Below are 17961 nucleotides of genomic sequence, written 5' to 3'. Positions count from 1 at the left end.
TATTTTTAGAAACTCATTTCCACTTCTGCCTGTTTACCCTTTTTTTTTTTTTAATTTGGTTGCTCCCAAATTTAGTTCTGTTTTATCAGCAGACAAATAAAAATGCAGCTCAAAGGCCTTTTAGAAAATCCCTGTTAAGATTTTTGGGTGGCACTGGTATCCAGTTCTCACAACCAGTCTCCAGTCAGACTGAGGCTTGCCTTGGAATAATGTTGGGCGGTCAGGCAAGCCTCTGGGTGTAACCAGTGTAGCAGGGTGCCTCTGTATGCATAGACATATACTGTGTGTGTGTGTTTGTGTGTGTGTGTGCTTATTTGAATGGAACAAAATAAATAAATAAATAAATGAATAAATAAGAGATAAATTATTACAAAACGAAAAAGAAAAAAGTTTTCTACCATCTCTGATTCTTGCGATGCATTAAAAGATGAATCACATCATGATTTGAGTCAGTCTTGGTATTTTATCACCACCGTGTGGTCACTTAGGGAGATGGCAGCAATTATTACAGAAACAGAACAAACTCAAAACCTTTTTATTCTCAGGAGCTTACAATTAACTACTGTTTGTAGTAGTAGTAAAAGTAGTAGTAGTAGTAGTTGTTGGTGTGTGTGTGTGTGTGTGTGTGTGTGTGTGTGTGTGTGTGTGTGTGTGTGTGTGTGTGTGTGTGTGTGAAAACCCAATTCATTGTGAACAGTTTCATGGCTTCATCACCTGTAGTTGTGGGTTTTTAATTACGAACTTATTTCAACGAGAAAACATTTCTGGATCTTATTCAATGTACAGCTCTTTTTTTGTTTTGCTTTTTGAGTTTAAAGACATTTAGTTTGGGAAGTGGTAGTATACAATATAGTACAAAACAATAACTTCTTTATTAATAATCTAAATGACATAATAAAAGTGCTATGAATGCATTTCTGTTATAAGCTTTGAGTATCATGCTAAATAAAGTTAAGCAGTTGCGTTGAAAAAAACAAAAACAAAGAGGAAAAACTAGGGCACGGTCGGTCGCCTAAGTTCTCTCTGTGTCTCATGGGAGTTGTAGTCCATAAGTGGTGCACTTGATGAACGCAAAAATAATTGTTGTTTAAAACTTTAACATGACAGGTTTATACGTGTTTACTATCGCACACAGTAGCAAATATCCATTTAGCAGAGGATAAAGCCAGAGTACCTTCCTGTCGCCTTCCAGCTTTTCGGAAACTTTAATGAAAGACGATCTCGGAGTGGAGTGGAGCCCGGAAGCAGGGCGGGACCTCTGCTCTGTATAAACATGGCCGTTAAATCCTTTACAGCGTCAGGTACTGCGTTTGGCTGAATTAGTTAGACTTTGAGGAAGTCGGTAAGGTTAACTAAAACTGTAACAGGTGTAAAGAAAATGTAGACACGCAGCCAGTGCGTCTTATCTTTTTTTTCCCTTAGTTTTTTTTTCTGTGCATGGGAGCGATATTTATAAACTTGATATAGTACTTTAAGCTAGCTAGCTAACACCGAGCTAACGCCGACGTCTCAGCGTCAACTTCTGTCAACTTTGTTCTGCCAGCCAGCCTCATCTGCTACTTGACTACTTCACAAAATGAAGGACTGCCGTCGCTTGCCCACAGTGTCTCAATGAATGTTTTACACACGGATATCTTGGATTTGCTCAGCTAAGGGCTGACCTAGAAACTTTCTCCAAGATTTTCCCTTGGATAGTTTTTATTATATTATTTTTAATATTACTGGCAGCAGGATATCGTTTGCCAGGCGTCCGTTTGGGAACGTAAATTACATAAACAATGTTTCCTGCCAAAGTCACGAAACCGACCTTCAAGTGTTATCTCCCTCCTGCTCAGGTATGTACGGGCTCATGATCGATAATGGTACAGCATATTTTGGTTAGCGCAGTAATTGCCTGGGTTGATTAACACTTTGTTAACTTGCTGTTCTACGTGTTTGCGCATTGTCAGATAAGTAACACATGAATTGCACATTAAGCATCCATGCCAGCGGAGGTATCTTCTTTCTGCAGCACCATCGTACCATAAAATAGGGAAGCACTTCACCACATTGCTTTTGCTTTACGGTTATATATGTCAAGTGAAAAGTCACAAGGTGGCACAAGCAAAGGAAAAAAAGCCCCCCACCCATTTCTCGTATAAATTCGAGAAATGAAACCTTTAACAAACATACAGCTAATGTGCCACCATTTTGAAAAAGAGAAATAATTACCCAGCGGTTGGGCGTCTCATGTTTTGCCTACAGGTGTATGCAGCTCTAGACAGGGTAAGTGTTTGCTTACAGTCGCTGGCGGAGCAACCCAAATAAAACCAGTGCTTGTCTGAGAAAGGCCAACACAAACATTGTACAAGGGTTTTAAAGTGTTTTGTATCTGTGTGACTTAAAAAAAAGTCGCTGTTTTCAAGTACATAATAAGGATGGCTGTGCTCTTTTGATTACCGAGCTGGTGATGATAGTGTTTTTGTGTATCTTGATTATTTAAAACTGGGCATTTCACATTTTGGGTGAGGCTAGAAGTGATGCACTTAACAATAAAACTTCAGCAGGATGGCAGTTCTTCATCAAGTTGTACTGAGTTGTTGTTGTTGTGGGGTGTGTGTTTTTGTTTTTTGTTTGTTTTTTAAAGTAAGGTTTTGATCATTTAAAAAAAAAAAAACTTTTTAAATTTTGCTTTGTCAAGCATTTAAGCGCAGGGATCACCAAATGTTAGTTTTAAAATAAAACCATAACTGTGTATAATATGAGTATAAGCAGTAACATGTAGAAATTTTAGCCCAACGTGTAAAAGTAATTCCTGCAGCTGAAACTTAGTGTTTTAACCTCGAATCCATTTACTCAATCTCAAAGAGTAGAGTTTTACTTTAAGCACACAGCCGTCCCGATACTAACAGACTGTCACAGCATCACAGGAAAGTTTTTAATAAGCATTTGCTGACAGCTGTACATGCTTGGTACCTAATTTTGTAAGCAGCAAAAATTAGGCAATGGTATTGTTACCTGGGGCATGTTGATGGTGTTTATGCAACAGTAATTTGCCAAAACAGCAACAGGATGTTCAGCTTGAATGCTAGGAGAGCACAGATTAATTTAAACTATGATTTGCGGGGTTCGGACATTGTAATAACACATTTGAACGGCAGGTTTTACTCTCTTACAGTGTAAAGATGCATAATTTTAATTGTTTATTAACTAATTAACTGTAGAGCTGGTAAATGACTAACTAAGATGTGGTGTATGTGTGTGTCTGTCTCCAGACTGATGTGAAGAATACAGTTGAAAAACCTCTTAAAAAGTTGGAGGCAAAGTTGCTTTCAGGTAAGTTTTTTTTTTTTTTTTTCTGCATTAGAATAGTTGTCACTAAAATTTGTTTGATCACAGAGAAGTTAGTTTTCATGTTTACACGGTGTCTCATATTTTGCATTCATGAGTTGTGTGCTGTGTATAATCTGTGAATGAGCAGTTTTTCATTAACTAAAACGTTTTGTGCTTGGTTACAGAGGTTTACTGCTTTAAGCAGAGAGCAGGCAGAATTATCTAATAGTTATGCCTGATTATTTTTCTTAGTGACTTCAGAAATGTGAAATAGTTGGTCCAAAATGAATGAAAAATGACTGGTTTTGTTTCAATAGATGCAGATGAAAGAGACATTTTATCAAAAGCAGCTATTCTATTTCAGTTCACAGTACAAATTGATACCTTGGGTGTCTGTGAGAACTGAGCATAAGGTTCATGAAATGGAGAACTAGAATGAATGTTTCTGCTTTTTATTTTTTGTTTTATTCTAGTAAACTATTTGCAACACAGGGTCGGTGGTGCATTTCCTTAGACGGCTATCTAGTGTCAAAGTCTCAATACTTGACTATTAAAGTTTGTACAATGCCCACCGCAGACTGACTTACTGGTAATGGCTCCAGGCAGTTTTTTTTTTGCACATAGACTGTATATAAAAGACTGCCCCTCTTCTGGGTCTGAAAAGGGAAGGCGTTGTAGAAATGTCCTAAACTTGCAACCTGGTTGCTAGGAAACAAGATGACATACTACATGTGCAATGAAAGTTTTAATGAAGTCTTACTGTGCTTGTTCTTGTTTTTATCACAAGTGGATCATTTTAGCCTTTTGGCACGTGGTTGATAGGCGATACGATTGTATCATAACATCTAGTGAACTGCACTGCAGCAGGTGCTCTGGCAGAAATTCCTCTTCATAACTATTTATAAACGTCACCCGAATGGTGTTTTGTCCTCTGTCAACATTTTTTTGTTAACAGGAAACAACAGCCTTTAAACTTAGAAGCTAAAGTGGATTCAGCTTAGGAATCTCAACCGTTCAAGATGTGCCTACTGATGCAAATATTATCATTACAATGGCAGACTGTAGTTGTATCATTAACTGAAACAGCAGGAAAGCCTTTAGTTTAGTAGTTTCAGTATTATCTGGGAGCTTGTGAGCCTTGTGGAAATGGCTTGTCATGCTCTTTGTATAATATACTGTAAACTGAGCCTAATTTTGGTTGCAAGTTTTACTGTTTTGTTTTTTTTAATGAAGTTCTTCAGAGCTACTGTTTTTCATTTTCAGTCATGTGACATGTAAAATTGTAGTTTAATAAAGTGTAGGCTAATTTAGGTCACAAGTAAGATGACAGATTTAACTAACCTGATGTACTAGTTAGGAGGTAAGTGTGGTATTGCCTGAAGGCTGTTGGTTATTTCCCTTTTTGAATTGTGAGCAAGACAGACTAACAGGTTACATGATTAGCTTCCCTATTTTTAACTGTGCATTCTCAGTTGACTCCTCTGAGGCAGGGCTTTGAATTCGCCTCTAAAGAACTCCACCCTCTGTAACAGTTCTCATCTTTTTAAAATTTGCAGACCAACCTTTTATAGCCGGATTCACGTGAAGGTACAAAGTCTGCATTGCTCATGTAAATGGTGTATGAAAAACGCTGACCCATTTAGATATGGGAGAACTGAGGGTTACCGTCTCACTTGTTTTTTGCAGACATTTAAGAGGTGTGTGGAGAGAATTGGCTTTTAGCGCCAGCTTTTTAAATTGTTTAGTGTTTGCTTTAGAAGCACATCCTTTTGCAGTCATACATGAGAAACGTGATCAGATATGCAAGAGTGATCTCAGTATCTTGTTGGCTCAACTAATGTACTTTCTAAGGAAAGTACCCCAATGCTTGCTGTGTTTTTTGTTTTTTGTTTTTTTTTAATCATCGTTTGTAAAAACGTAAAGAAAATTGAAACGATGGAGACATCCTTTTGAGTATGAAGACATTTGCCCCTCCAAAATCCAGCGGTGGAGGGCCTGAGTTAACTCGAGTTCCATCAGTCATTGGGTCTAACCCTGATCTAAAACGTTAGTTTCTCATAAAGCATAATAATGTTAAGTATTTCTTTCTTGTACTCTTCCTTCCAGTATTATGAAGTACAATTAACCTTGTTAGACTGGGTGGACTTGCTTTTTAAATCTGATGTGACATCATTGTTAAAGCATGCAAAGACTTGTAAAAACGCAGATACTTTATTAAAGTCTTTACTTAGTAAGAAGTTAATAGCATTATTATAGCATTACTGCTGTCTACTTATTAGTTTGCGGTAAAGTTTGTGGGATTATTTTTAATTGATGTGTATCAGCATGCATTGGTAACTTTGCAAGCTGTGACTATTTTCCTTCTGCACTGTCAGCAAAACCCAGATCTGAGCTACTGCTTCACCATCCATCTTAACATATCAAGTAGCAGTAGATGGGGAAAGTAGCTGCAAGAAATTGTAATGATTTTTATTTATACAAGAGCTATCATGCACGCACAGGCAAAAGAAAATGCACTCTCTGGATATTGTTTATAATTTACAATATATCACATGAGTACGGCTGTGAATAGAGTTTTCAGGTACTCGTCTTGATTAAAGTCCATGTTTTTATGACTCACCTGTGTCTGCGTATACTTCAAAGTCAGCATTGTTTGACTTGTGATATGATTGTTTCATTTTCCCTCTTCTCTAATTTATCTAGGTCAGCTTAAGTATTCAGGCTTCTTTGCTTTCCTTTGTCCTCCTCTGATGGCCATTCATAATTTAACTTAAAGGTTGTGTGGAAATTTTTTTTGCAGTGTTAATCTTTCCCAGTATAAGAAGCATAGAAAATGATTGTGTAATTAAAATTTTAAGCAAGGTCTGCATGTATAATTATAAGTTCAAGAGATGGTATATGCAATTATGGAGTATGCATTTTGTCCAGAAAAGTATTCTGTCAGAATTTACTGTTTATGAATGTATGTAAATATAAAGCATAAATAAAACAGTTTGATGCTGTATTGCAACATGATACCTTTCTAAATTGATGTCAGTATAGTGGAAATACACAAGCTGTTTTTTGGACTTCCTTTGAGTTTCCAATTTTTGTTTTCTACTTGTTTCTTTGAATTGCAGCAATAACCTTTGGATTTACACTGGTCTTTTTGCTCATTTATTTGTCACTAGGTGAGATAGTAGTTAATGAGGTGAACTTTGTGAGGAAATGTATCAGCACTGAAAACAACCAAGAAGGCCTTTGGGGGAAGCTGATATGTACCAACTTTAAGGTGTCCTTCATTCCTCAGGACACTTCATCAAAGCAGGTATTTGAGTGGATTTCTTAGTAGCAGTTAAGCTATTTAGAGGAAAAATAGTGTGAAAATTCATTTTTGAGGTTCTTAAGAGTACCTAATGTTCGTTTGTCTTTTGTTTTTTGTTTTTTAAGGGGGGGGGGGGCAAATTTCAATTATATATTTGGATGTGATATATGTTAGTATCGCCAGCACCATGCTGCAGAATAGATTGAATACTGTTACTTTACAGCCTTCTTTCAAAGAGGAAGGAAAACTGGTGTACTTTCCTGCTCTACATTGTCAGTGATATCGCACAAGAAGTGAGAGAACAGACGTCATTTCCACCTATGTGGCAGATTGGCGACTTGATAAGAAAATGGAACTGGATCATTGCTTAGTCTGGGAAAGTTAACTCAATATATCAAACAGCCTTTTAAGACAGTTTTCAGTTAATTTTGGGAGCTAATACATTTTCTGCAACACATCAAACCTACTTTTTTGTTTTTCTCCTTTCACTACAGAAGTCCACGTTGTCCCACCTGCTGCTCGGAGAGCATGACATCCCCCTGACCTGTCTGGAGCAAGTAGTAACAGGTATCTCATTACAATTCCAAATTTTAGGGAAAGAATTTTAAGGAAAAGCTTTGATATTCTTTTTTTTTTTTTTTTTTTTTTTTTCATTTCTTTTCTTAATGTTTGTGAGGAAAATATTCTTGGAATTCCTTGAGCCCAAATGAAATGTCTTGAAATCCCATTAGAGCACAGAATGTGAAATTTATTAATGATGTTAGGCCATCATTTTGTGCATTTGGCAACTGTGTGGTCACAAACACAGAAGCTTTGCCCACTCATTGTATAGGAGCACCTAGTGTCACTCCCTTTTTCCTGGTCAGTGATCTGATAGCAAATGATCTCATGGCTAATGCAGTGTTTAGCAACAATGCTACCCAGCTTAGGATTAGCTTTGTTTATATATCTCACTGCAGTCCATTGCTGACACTGTGAGGGTGTCTGTCCAGAACAAGGTTTATTGTGTTATGAGGGTTTGTTTTACCCAGCTTGTTTTTGAGCTGTATGACCTCGGCATCTAAGGACACTATCACTGTGGGACAAGAGCAAATATAAGGGCATCGGGAATAAAATAAGACCTTAATGCTGGTTCACTTATAAAATCAAATACTGGTATAAAATTAACTGCAGACATGCACTGTGATAGATGTGACAAAATGCTGTCAGCAGCACTGATGGTACAACAACACAGCGTCCCAGCAGTACCCACAGGGCAGCCAAATAAAAATATCTGAATAAAATACAAATCTGAGCAGTTAAAAAGAAAGAGATGCATATATTTAATGAAATCTGGTCTTTTGTCATTATTTAATCTGAATATTGTGTCAAATCATTGTGATTTGCTCGACCCTGTTCCTCTTGTCATTATGCCATCAGTGTCATCATGCGGCAATATAAAGTAGTGACTTTAATAAGTTAGGTTGCTGAGGAAAGTAGTTCAAACGGCTTACATGGTGCTGTTGTATTATAGGAGAATGAGTACTATTAGAATCCAACTAAAGTTAGCATGCCCAGCTAATCAGGCTAAATTGTTTTAACCATGTTTGTTAGGTTCTTCATAAGAATCTAGTGAAATAAGCACAGTAGAACTCCATAACAATTAATTAAATCAAAGAGGCAGCAACAGAGACAGGAGAGAATGGGGCCAAAGTTTACCAAGTATCAAGTGGTGTCCTTCATTAGCAGTACACTCCACAGAATAGTAAATTTTTGGAAATTCAGTCATCAAAAATTTGTTTTCTTTTTAAGTTTTGTGTTTATTCCTTTCAGTGAATGATACAAAGGGAAAGAAGAAAGTATTGGGCTCCAACCAGAAGCTGAAGTTCAACCCCACTGAGCTCATACTGTACTGCAAAGACTTGCGCATGATACGGTTCTGTTTTGAAGAAGCTGGACCTGAAAGTGCCAGAAAGGTCAGTGAAACAGAAACATCTGCATGCTTTGAGTCAGAATGCCCATTTAAGCTGTTTAGGAGACTTTACTGGGTACATAATGCTAGTTTAGACCCCACACTGACATGTGACCCAAAAGTTTGATATAGTGGATTGAGGTCTGGGGACTACGTGGGCCTTTTGTCTGCAGAAAGGGCATGTTTTATTGTGGGTACATCGTGGTCAACATTAGGACTTGGCTAGGATGTGGCATCTAAATGAAGCTTGGTTGATGCTGTGGGGCCTGAATGGTGTCAAGAGAAATGTCTCCCTCATCATTACACCCCTACCCTCAACTGGGATTGTTCATACAATGCAGGGTTGAATCACACATATTTTAAAAAAATAAAATAAAATTCTGATTGTACTATCTGTCACAGAGACTCATTGGACCAGGTACCAGGTTTTGTTTGAAAGGATTTTAGACACCCCCCCCCCCCAGTATTATTTTCATGAAGAGTGATGGACATGGGGATCTTGGGAATTTTGGCAATTGTAACATGGTTAAACATTTAAAGAGTTAATAAGCATTTGAACAGGGTACCTAATGAGACACTCTTAGTATTTATTTTCTCAGAGCAAACAGGAAATTGTGGGTGGATATTTGAAGTGCTAATAAGTTGTATACAGTAACCAAACAGGATATTGAAACTACTATTAAACTATGATAATACTGAACAACTGTGCATCATATCAGTGATATGTTGGTAGTGACGGTAGCAGCATTAAGAAAATGAGCAATGGCTACCTCATTTCCCACATTCACCATTTTCACCAAAGTTTACTGCAAGTAAAACTTTGACTTGTCACATTAATGTAGGTGTCAGATTTAAACAGTTGTTCTTTAATCATAGCCTTTAATCTTTAATCATAGTTCTTTAATCATTCTTTAATCAAGCCTATAAATGTATGCCTTGTATCTGAATAACTATTTAGAAATAACCTTTTGGTTTTCTAGTCTTCGATTTAAACGTTGGTTATTGTTGACCAAACGTTTTCTTTCCCATACTGACTACATACCCACATTGAGTTTCAAGTTATGACCACATCCTCTGTGACAGCAATATTTATATTAGACCAGGTTTTCTGTGTTTCTTTGTCAGCCTCCGTTAGAATAGGAACTTCTCAATTAGCATATTTGCTGAAGGTACAATACGAAAGGACCCTGAGAACAATACTCAGTCAAAGCAGAGGAAGCAGAATTTGATCCTGATTGTAGGAACGACTGGCAGTGTAACTCTGACTCATCTCCTGCACAGAGAACAGATGGTTCATTATTGATGCCCAGCTCATTTAGTAGAGCTACAGTTTGGTAGGCACCAAGTAGGCCCAGAAGCACAGTTGTGGAAATATACATGTTCTGTTTAAGGTTGATTATGTATAGAGCACTAAAATTAAAAATGTCTCCCCTCCTGCACTCCTTGTGAGCTTATTTATGGACACCATGTATGTAATTACAGCGTAAAACAGGACTCGGTTCTTTTTCTGACATATGGAATTATGCCAGCCTATAATGGCCCATTTTGCCATAGGAAATTACAGAGTGTGGAGCAGCCTTTGTATCCGCACACACACACACACGAGGACAGACGCACGCACTTGTTCTGTGCCCTCTAGTATCATTCACAGCTTTAGCTCTGAATGACTTGCTTTGTATGACTAAAGTTGAGCCTCACAGAGATTCAGCTCTGAACTCAGAGCACTAGAATGTGTGTTAGACATTTTCTACCCCAGGGTTGACTGCTTGTGTTGCTATTATTTAAAAAAACATGCCTCTGAGTTAATGTTAGCACTTGGATAAACCTGGACTGGGAAGTTATGATGAAACCTAATCTGCCTTGACAATATTTATTATACCTCTCACTTCTACTTCTTTTGTACTGCATATCCCATAGTACTTAATTATAATTATAGGTTTGCCTGGCTATTGCCCACTACTCTCATCCAGCTGATCTTCAACTGCTGTTTGGCTTTGAGTATCAAGGACGGCGATACCATGAATCTAAAGGTAACGCCTGTGGATTGCTATAGTTCTTTCACTGTTTGTAAAAGACCTGCCATATTATTTGAAAGTGATAAATGTTTTAATTCCATGTATAAATAAGTGTATATGTTTTTTGTTTTGTTTTTCTCTCAGAGGAACGAGTCAATGGTTCCACCCCGAGAGGATTACAGACCCCCATTTTTGACCGTTCCTCTGATTGGGATCGGGAAATCAAGAGAACGAATGCTTCAGAGTGGAGAGTGTGCTCCATCAACCAGAGTTATACCGTCTCATCAAGGTTTTTATTTCATGCATTCAGTCCTACTTGTTACAAACTTCTTTTAAAATCATTTTTTTGATGACATGTGACATAATGTGCCTTTTCCACACTATATTGAGGTACCTGACAAGAAAAACAAAAACTAACATGTCAGTCTGGTTTTGACAAAACAGTCTATTCATCTCAGTTCAGCAGCATTATCGCCAGAGATGGTTTCAAAGCATAGACAGTATATGGTCGTAGCCAGAGTGATATTGCCCTTTAGTAAGCCTGGAGAAGAGCGTCTTCACTGTTGTCATCTTGGTAGTTTTGTAATAGGACATGACGACAAAGGAGTGGCTCTGACTTGCACTGGCTAAAAACCTAGTTTACATGTCATGAGACTGGAAAATCCTCCCTTTTGACTCTGTGATTTTTCAAAATGAACTTCATGTTTTATTCAGTATAACTGGAGACTAGCCATTGAGTTGTCAAGAAAGTTTTCAAGATCACAGAGGAAGGGAGCCAAATTCTGTTTTCAGTCAACTATTATAAAATCTAGTCTTTTAACCAAAGGAGTCGCCCCCTGGTGTTCATTACAGAGGATCAATTATTCACCAAGACAAACACACAACATGGGCCTGAAATAATCCAAAGCGATAGCAAAACAGTTCCAGTCCTTACAAGCTTTCACATTTATACTATACTACTTGAGAAATTTAATAGACCACCTGTCATAAAACCAAGAAAAATAATTTATTTAAAAGTAAGAATGACATTGTTGTTTATTTGGCAATTGACAGACTGAAGTCCCATTTTTATACCCAGATTTAAGCCAGCACGCTGGACTTCTCTGCAGAGTCATCAAGTGTAATATTCAACCACTAAAACTAATTTTTCTTTTCAGAAATATGGGTAAATAATTGTAATTTGTCATCTAAAAAGTGCTTCACCTTTTTCTGCTTCTTTATAAAACTGTAAATGACATAATTCAAGTATATAACAATAATTGTAGTTTAACATTAAAAATATGATTTTAATAAAAGGGCTTGCACATATCGGTTGATTAGAAACATAAACAAATATTTTGAGATGTTGTTTTTTTCCAATACTATTAATTTAGGGCATCTGTGCCATATACCTTTATTAGATGGTGGTCTAATAAATTTGTTAACCACTTATACCTTTTATTATTATTATTATTTTTTCACTCTGTTTTGGGTTAGTGTCTTAGTTGTTATTTACTTAATCCGCTTTAAATGAAGTCTTGTGTTTGTTTCATGTGTTAACACCAGTCTCTCTCTCTCTTTTTTTTTTTTTTTCTTTTTTCTTTTCTAGTCTTCCAGAGCACATTGTAGTCCCGTCATCTCTGACAGATCAAGATCTGATGCAGTATGCATCATCATTCACTGATCGTCGCATCCCTGTGAGCATCTACACTCTAACAGAGCGCACGTTTATCGGAAGTCTCCAATAAACGTTATGCTTCCAAATATAATTTCCATTTAGGTCATTATTTAACCTGCAGTGTTTTTTTTCAGACAAAGCGCAGGCCCACCAATGGAGTTATCCCACTTATTGTTTAATTTAACTGATCAGAGCCTCACTATTACTTTGTTGCTGATCAGTGACTGTTTAATTAATGTCTGTTTTTTGCAGATGTGGTGCTGGAGTCACTCCAATGGGAGTGCTCTTGTCCGGATGGCCAGCTTAACTGATCCATTACAGCTAAAGAAGACTGAGCAGAAGTAAGACTATTCAGATTCAGAACCTAAATTGAAAATGATTTTTTTTTTTTAATAACTCTAGCAGATTTTCAGCTCTCAGTCCATTAAGAAAGTGCTACTTTAGGAGAAGGAAATACAAGTCTGAACATTCAGTTTCTGCTCAGGTTTTTGATATTTAAATTGTTTACATTAGTCAAGTGTGCATCTTGTCATCACTGTCTGTGGTGTTGTGTTGTAGAATCTTTGCCGCTATCACAAAAAGCCACCCACAGCGCAATGAACCGTTTAGATCGGATCTGGACAAGAGTCTGCCTTCTATCCTGGACATCCAGAGCGCATTTGTTAAACTGAGGCAGATATGTATCCTAGGTGAGCTCCACTGCAGCTTATAAAAGCAGTGTAATTCAATGCTCTGCTGAAAAAATGCAGGAGACTTAATGGCATTGGCGTGTACAGTTTTATACATATAAACGTACTAATGTTTTTTATTGTGCAGATCCGTTTGAGGAGTCTGAGGAGAGGTGGCTTTCAACCATTGAAAACTCTCGATGGCTTGAATATGTCAGGTATGTAAACAAGCTGACAGTGCATGACTGTGCATTGTAAACTCAAGAGGGTCATATAAAATTTTAAAGGGACAAATTTAAAGTGCGCCATAAGGCTGCATGTTTGTAGAGTCACAGTTAAATCTAGAATATAGGATTAAAAGGTGCTTTTTAAAATGATTTCTTTACACTTTCATGTTTGCACAGGATTATTTAGATGCAGAAAAGACTAAAGGTATGATAACGGTTGACAATAAATATCAATGCAGTTAACATGTTTGTTTCTTTTGTGACCAAAGGGCCTTTTTAAAACACTCTGCTGAGATGGTCTATCACTTAGAGGGAGGGAATTCCTCTGTCATTCTTCAAGGTAAACTCTTTTTGAGCCTTATTTTGTAGTCTTCACTCCTGCATGTGGAGTTGTGTTTTTCGATCATTTATTATATTACAGCTAAGTTTTTCTTAAAATGTACAATAATATGCATTTAATGTATCAGTGCCACATAAGAGTCTGTGACTTATTACTCCTTTGTTCTGCACCTGCACAGAAGAGGAAGACCGAGACCTAAACTGTGTAGTATCCGCATTGATGCAGCTCATGTTGGACCCTCGCTATCGCAGCCTCATTGGCTTTCAGAGTTTGGTGCAGAAGGAGTGGGTGATGGCTGGCCATCGCTTCTTGGACAGATGCAACCACTTGAAGAAAAATGACAAAGAGGAGGTACTTGATTAATGTAATTTAAATTAATCCAACTATTCAAGAGATGTGACTTGACACCCCTGCTTCCTGCATCTGTTTTTTTTTTTTGTTTGTTTGTTTGTTTTATGGGTAAAGTCCCCACTGTTCCTGTTGTTCCTGGACTGCGTGTGGCAGATTATGAACCAGTACCCAGCAGCATTTGAGTTCACAGAGACCTATCTGACAGTACTGAGTGACAGCATGTGGATCCCACTGTTCAGTACTTTCCTGTTCAGTTCATCCAAGCAGCGTGCCCAGCACTTGATGGTGAGGGATAGATTAATGTTTATGTATGCACTTGATCTGGATAAATGTAATCATCAGTGGAAATGCCATAATGAGCAGTAAATGCAACTGTGTGTATGTTTGTGAGAGAGGTCTGTCTGTGGAAAAAATAAATAAATGAAGAGGAATAATGAATTGGAAATGAATAGAAAAGAAGGAAAGCATAACTTGAGGATGTGTCACTGAATGCTTCAGACTGTAATTTCCTTCTGTGCGTGCCAGATAATTGACAGGAAAGAGTACAACAAAAAGAGAGGATAACATTTAACTTGTGGTCAAGACAAAAGCAAGTTGTGGACCTTTCTTTTCTTTTTTCTCCTTCTTACTTTCATGTATTGAAACTGTTCCGCTTTGGAAGCTGCTTTTTATAGAGTATAGTAGTTCTTATTACGTACAGAGTCACAGGGTAACATTGTCTTTACTCTGCAGGACTTTGCCAAGCACAAAGCCATCCCTCAAGGAGAAGACCAGGTTGTGTATTTCCCTCCAGTTTGGGAGTGGTCACAGCAGTTCTCAACTAAAGATCAAACCCTCTTTAACAACCCCATGTATGTAGGCAAAGGAGCTGCCTGTGTTCAGAACGGTGAAGTGAAAACCTTCAAACGCAAGGTACGCAAAGCACTGAGGTTCACCAGTGTCTCTCTTCTTTTTTTTCTTTTTTTTCTGACAGTCAGATTGTAATTACAGAATTCCTGTCATTTGAAGGGAAAGTTTCACAGAACTCAAAGAATGCAAATACAGTAGTCTCTCTTCCACTTATCTCTTATTTATAGAAGTCAAAGGACATGTAGGTAAATTTGTATCGAGTCACCTTTGTCCTCTGAAATATCTGTAGTAAATGTACAGAAGGTGGATTATTAAACAGAAAATATACATTTTAAATTGTCATTTTTAGAGTCTTTGCAGTACAGCCTGTCACAGAGAGAGTCAAAATAGTCTAATTCTCAGTGTTTCCTCTTTTTGTAGCAGAAAGCCTACAGTTCCACATTACGAGGGACGCCCACAAATCTGCGTAATGGGGTAAAGGGTGGGGAGGAGTCCCTGACCCGACGAAGCTCTCTAGCTAACGAGTTGAAGTCTGAGCTGACACCAGTGAAAGACTTAAGTCCATCTGAGCGCTTCTTCAAGGACTGGTTCTCTCGACCCGCTGACCTGCAGGGCCTGCTGATTCCCTTGCTCATGCCCTCTCATATGGCTTTTTGGAAGCTCTTCTTTCTCCGTTGGGTTCCTGAAGCCTGCATCTCCAAAGGAGGCCCAGTCACCACCTACCACAAGCTCTCCCAGCTGGTTGATGAAATTGAGATACTGCAGAGCCAACTCAGGCAATATAAGGGAACCAGTCCAGGCAACACACCACTCACCAGCTCAGGTGGAAACCCTACAGACCAACGGAGGATGTATTTTCAAGCCAGTTCTCCTGATGACCCCTCTACACCTCCAGAATGCCTTACATCTTCCTTTCCTTTCACCCCAACGGGCAACCTTTCCCGCCGCACTGTCCAAGGGACTCCCATTAGCAAATTTCTGAATGGTGCAAGGATCTGGCTCTCAACAGAGACTCTTGCTAATGACACCGTCTGAGGACGTAGGACTCACTTTTTTGAGCCTAGTACAGGTTTTTCTAACAACTAATCATCTTATTTTCTCTTACCTCTTTCTTAAATACCAAGAACTAAACTTAGAATTAGAAATATATGCCATTTTGGACTTATACTGAATTATTTATAAGCTAGAACTTGCGCCATTGATGCTGCATCCAAATCTGAGGTAATTTCTAGAGTAATGTCTGTAGCACTGAAAAATACAGTTGAGGAATTCAGTCTTGTAAGCACATCATTATTGGCCTTACCATGAGCTCTTGTATGACTGTGAAAGATCATAACTTTTAAGATGGATGTATTTTTATTTTTTGTCATCCATCTACTTAAAGAGTGCTTTTTAATACACCTTTTCTGACATTTACCTCTGATTTACTGTATGTTTTAAAGCAATAATGGAATGAGGTATATTTGTGATAGTGCTATGAGTTAAATTGTTATTTCTTTGAATTCTTATTGGTCAATAAGACGTCTCACTGAAATGGAGTAATGTTATATGAACTTTAAAGAAAAATTGCCCATTTAGTGTTGCAGCAGCAATGATGCTTTTCACTGAACACTGACTTCCAAGTAGTCAAGTTGCTTGTGCCTTCATGGAGATTTAATTGAAGATTATTTTTTTTAATTTATATTTCAGAAAGAGGAACAGAAAATAATACTGCTAACATGTATTATGCGTCAAAAAAAGATCTGCCTTGGTTGAATGTAATGGTTTTTTTGTTTTGTTTTTCCTCTTGCACAAACTTACTGCTGTTTGCTACAAGTGCCCATATTTTAAGGGTTGTTTTTGTTTTCGGGTTTTTGCGATTGGTAGCAAATGGTGTGATTTCAGGGTCTAACTGTAGATTAACTCTATTTTTTTTTTTTTTTTGAAGCAGCAATAAGGACCTGTATTTTTAGTCTGCGGGGAAATGGAGCTGTGAGGACTTCAATCTGTGGTAGATATTTCCTCTTTTCTTACGAAGCAGCTTTATTAAACTTAGAGGCCTTCTGGTAAGGCACCAAGGAGAAATTCTTCAGAATAATAGTAGCTGAATGGTAATTTTTTTTTTTCTTTCTTCAAAGTAAAGGGATGGACAGATGCTATGACTCAATCCAGTCCCTAGTTTGGTAAATGATGAATCAGATATCAGGCACGGAGTCCAAGCATTCAGAGAGCATGACACAGTTTCAGGGCAGCACATTAGCAAGAAGTCATCTGGTTACTGCAAAGCCTCATAAATGCATGTGCCTGTAATTTTGACTTTGCAGGGTTCAGTTGTAGAGAATGAAAAGTTTAAAAGCATGAACTGCACACACTGTTCAGCATACTGTATCCTTCCTCATTTCTCTTGATACATTTACTCTGCAGCGACTAATGGCAGCATTCGAAAACAAGAACTGAAGATGTAGTGCTAAACATGCCCCGCTGTTCTTTGTGCAACTGTGTGCTGTCTTGGCAAGTTTGGGGAAAATGTCATCATCAATGGCATCAGTAAAAGATCACTGTGTAATTCCTCTTTAAAATGTTAAAATGCCGTTTATTGTCAAACCCTTTGTCATTCGCAGTGGTCCTGCGATGCTGGATTGATCAGTTTCCAGTGATATGAGGGTTTTATTCTGCAATAACTAGTTCAGGTGTTTCTGTAGTGTATAATGTGAGTGCAAAACTGCTCTCCCAACTGCTATTAATTGCACAGTTTACTCAGTATATAGGATAGATTTGTTAAATATAATTTTTGGCAAATATTATAAATATTGTATATGCTTGAAAATTTCCAATTAATATTTTTGATTAATGGTACTAAATAACTTTTATCCTTGATTTAGTCTCTATATTTTATGAAGAGATATTTATATGCTGTGTTATTTTTCCACTAATTCACAATGTTGCACTCTGCTGTAAGTGTATGATGACCGTGCTTCTTCTGTGGCACCGTTTGATATCGATTAACAGCAGATGTATTTATTCAGATATGCAAATGTTCTCTAAGAGGGATGGAGCAGCTGCTGGACGTCCTCTGTGCCTTTTTTTTGTTTGTTTGTTTGTTTGTTTTTTGGGAAGATTGACCATTTTTGTAACTTTGTTCTAAATCTGTCGGCTTATCTTAGTTTTCTAAAACCTGTTGATTTGTACCAATTGTGTAAATTTAGTTAAATTTGGAGGTACTGCACTGAAGCTTTTTTTTTTCATAACAGAAAATACAGCTCAAATATGTACTAGTAACCAATCATTACATAAGTTTGCAAATGAAA

At 37.6% G+C, this 17961-nt stretch overlaps 1 protein-coding gene across 2 annotated transcripts; it reads left to right on the top strand.

Moving 5' to 3' along the window:
* The first annotated feature begins 1231 nt into the window (after positions 1 to 1231).
* On the top strand, positions 1232 to 17961 carry mtmr10 (myotubularin related protein 10). 2 transcript variants are annotated; one of them, XM_026168746.2, is made up of 16 exons: positions 1232 to 1835; positions 3255 to 3315; positions 6483 to 6619; positions 7111 to 7183; positions 8429 to 8571; positions 10504 to 10597; positions 10727 to 10871; positions 12171 to 12258; positions 12492 to 12580; positions 12798 to 12928; positions 13056 to 13125; positions 13404 to 13474; positions 13653 to 13825; positions 13940 to 14110; positions 14558 to 14737; positions 15098 to 17961. In XM_026168746.2, exons 1-16 carry the CDS (start codon positions 1779 to 1781, stop codon positions 15707 to 15709), a joined length of 2295 nt encoding a protein of 764 aa, XP_026024531.2. In that variant the 5' UTR covers positions 1232 to 1778; the 3' UTR covers positions 15710 to 17961. The 2 variants fall into 2 exon arrangements, with proteins under 2 accessions (XP_026024531.2, XP_026024523.2); XM_026168738.2 differs by having other exon boundaries at positions 1233 to 1835; positions 15095 to 17961.

Source organism: Astatotilapia calliptera, chromosome 1 (genome assembly GCF_964374335.1).
Source record: "Astatotilapia calliptera chromosome 1, fAstCal68.1, whole genome shotgun sequence".
NCBI classification, from domain to species: domain Eukaryota; kingdom Metazoa; phylum Chordata; class Actinopteri; order Cichliformes; family Cichlidae; genus Astatotilapia; species Astatotilapia calliptera.
This window is presented reverse-complemented; position numbering and strand designations above follow the sequence as displayed.

What these genes read in the sequence shown, in the direction of transcription:
- mtmr10 (XM_026168738.2), top strand. Translation starts at nt 1,779, where the DNA reads ATGTTTCCTGCCAAAGTCACGAAACCGACCTTCAAGTGTTATCTCCCT. An exon ending in TTCCTCTGTCATTCTTCAAG is followed by an intron (nt 13,475 to 13,652) that starts GTAAACTCTTTT and finishes GCACCTGCACAG; the next exon opens with AAGAGGAAGACCGAGACCTA. An exon ending in TGAAAACCTTCAAACGCAAG is followed by an intron (nt 14,738 to 15,094) that starts GTACGCAAAGCA and finishes CTCTTTTTGTAG; the next exon opens with CAGAAAGCCTACAGTTCCAC.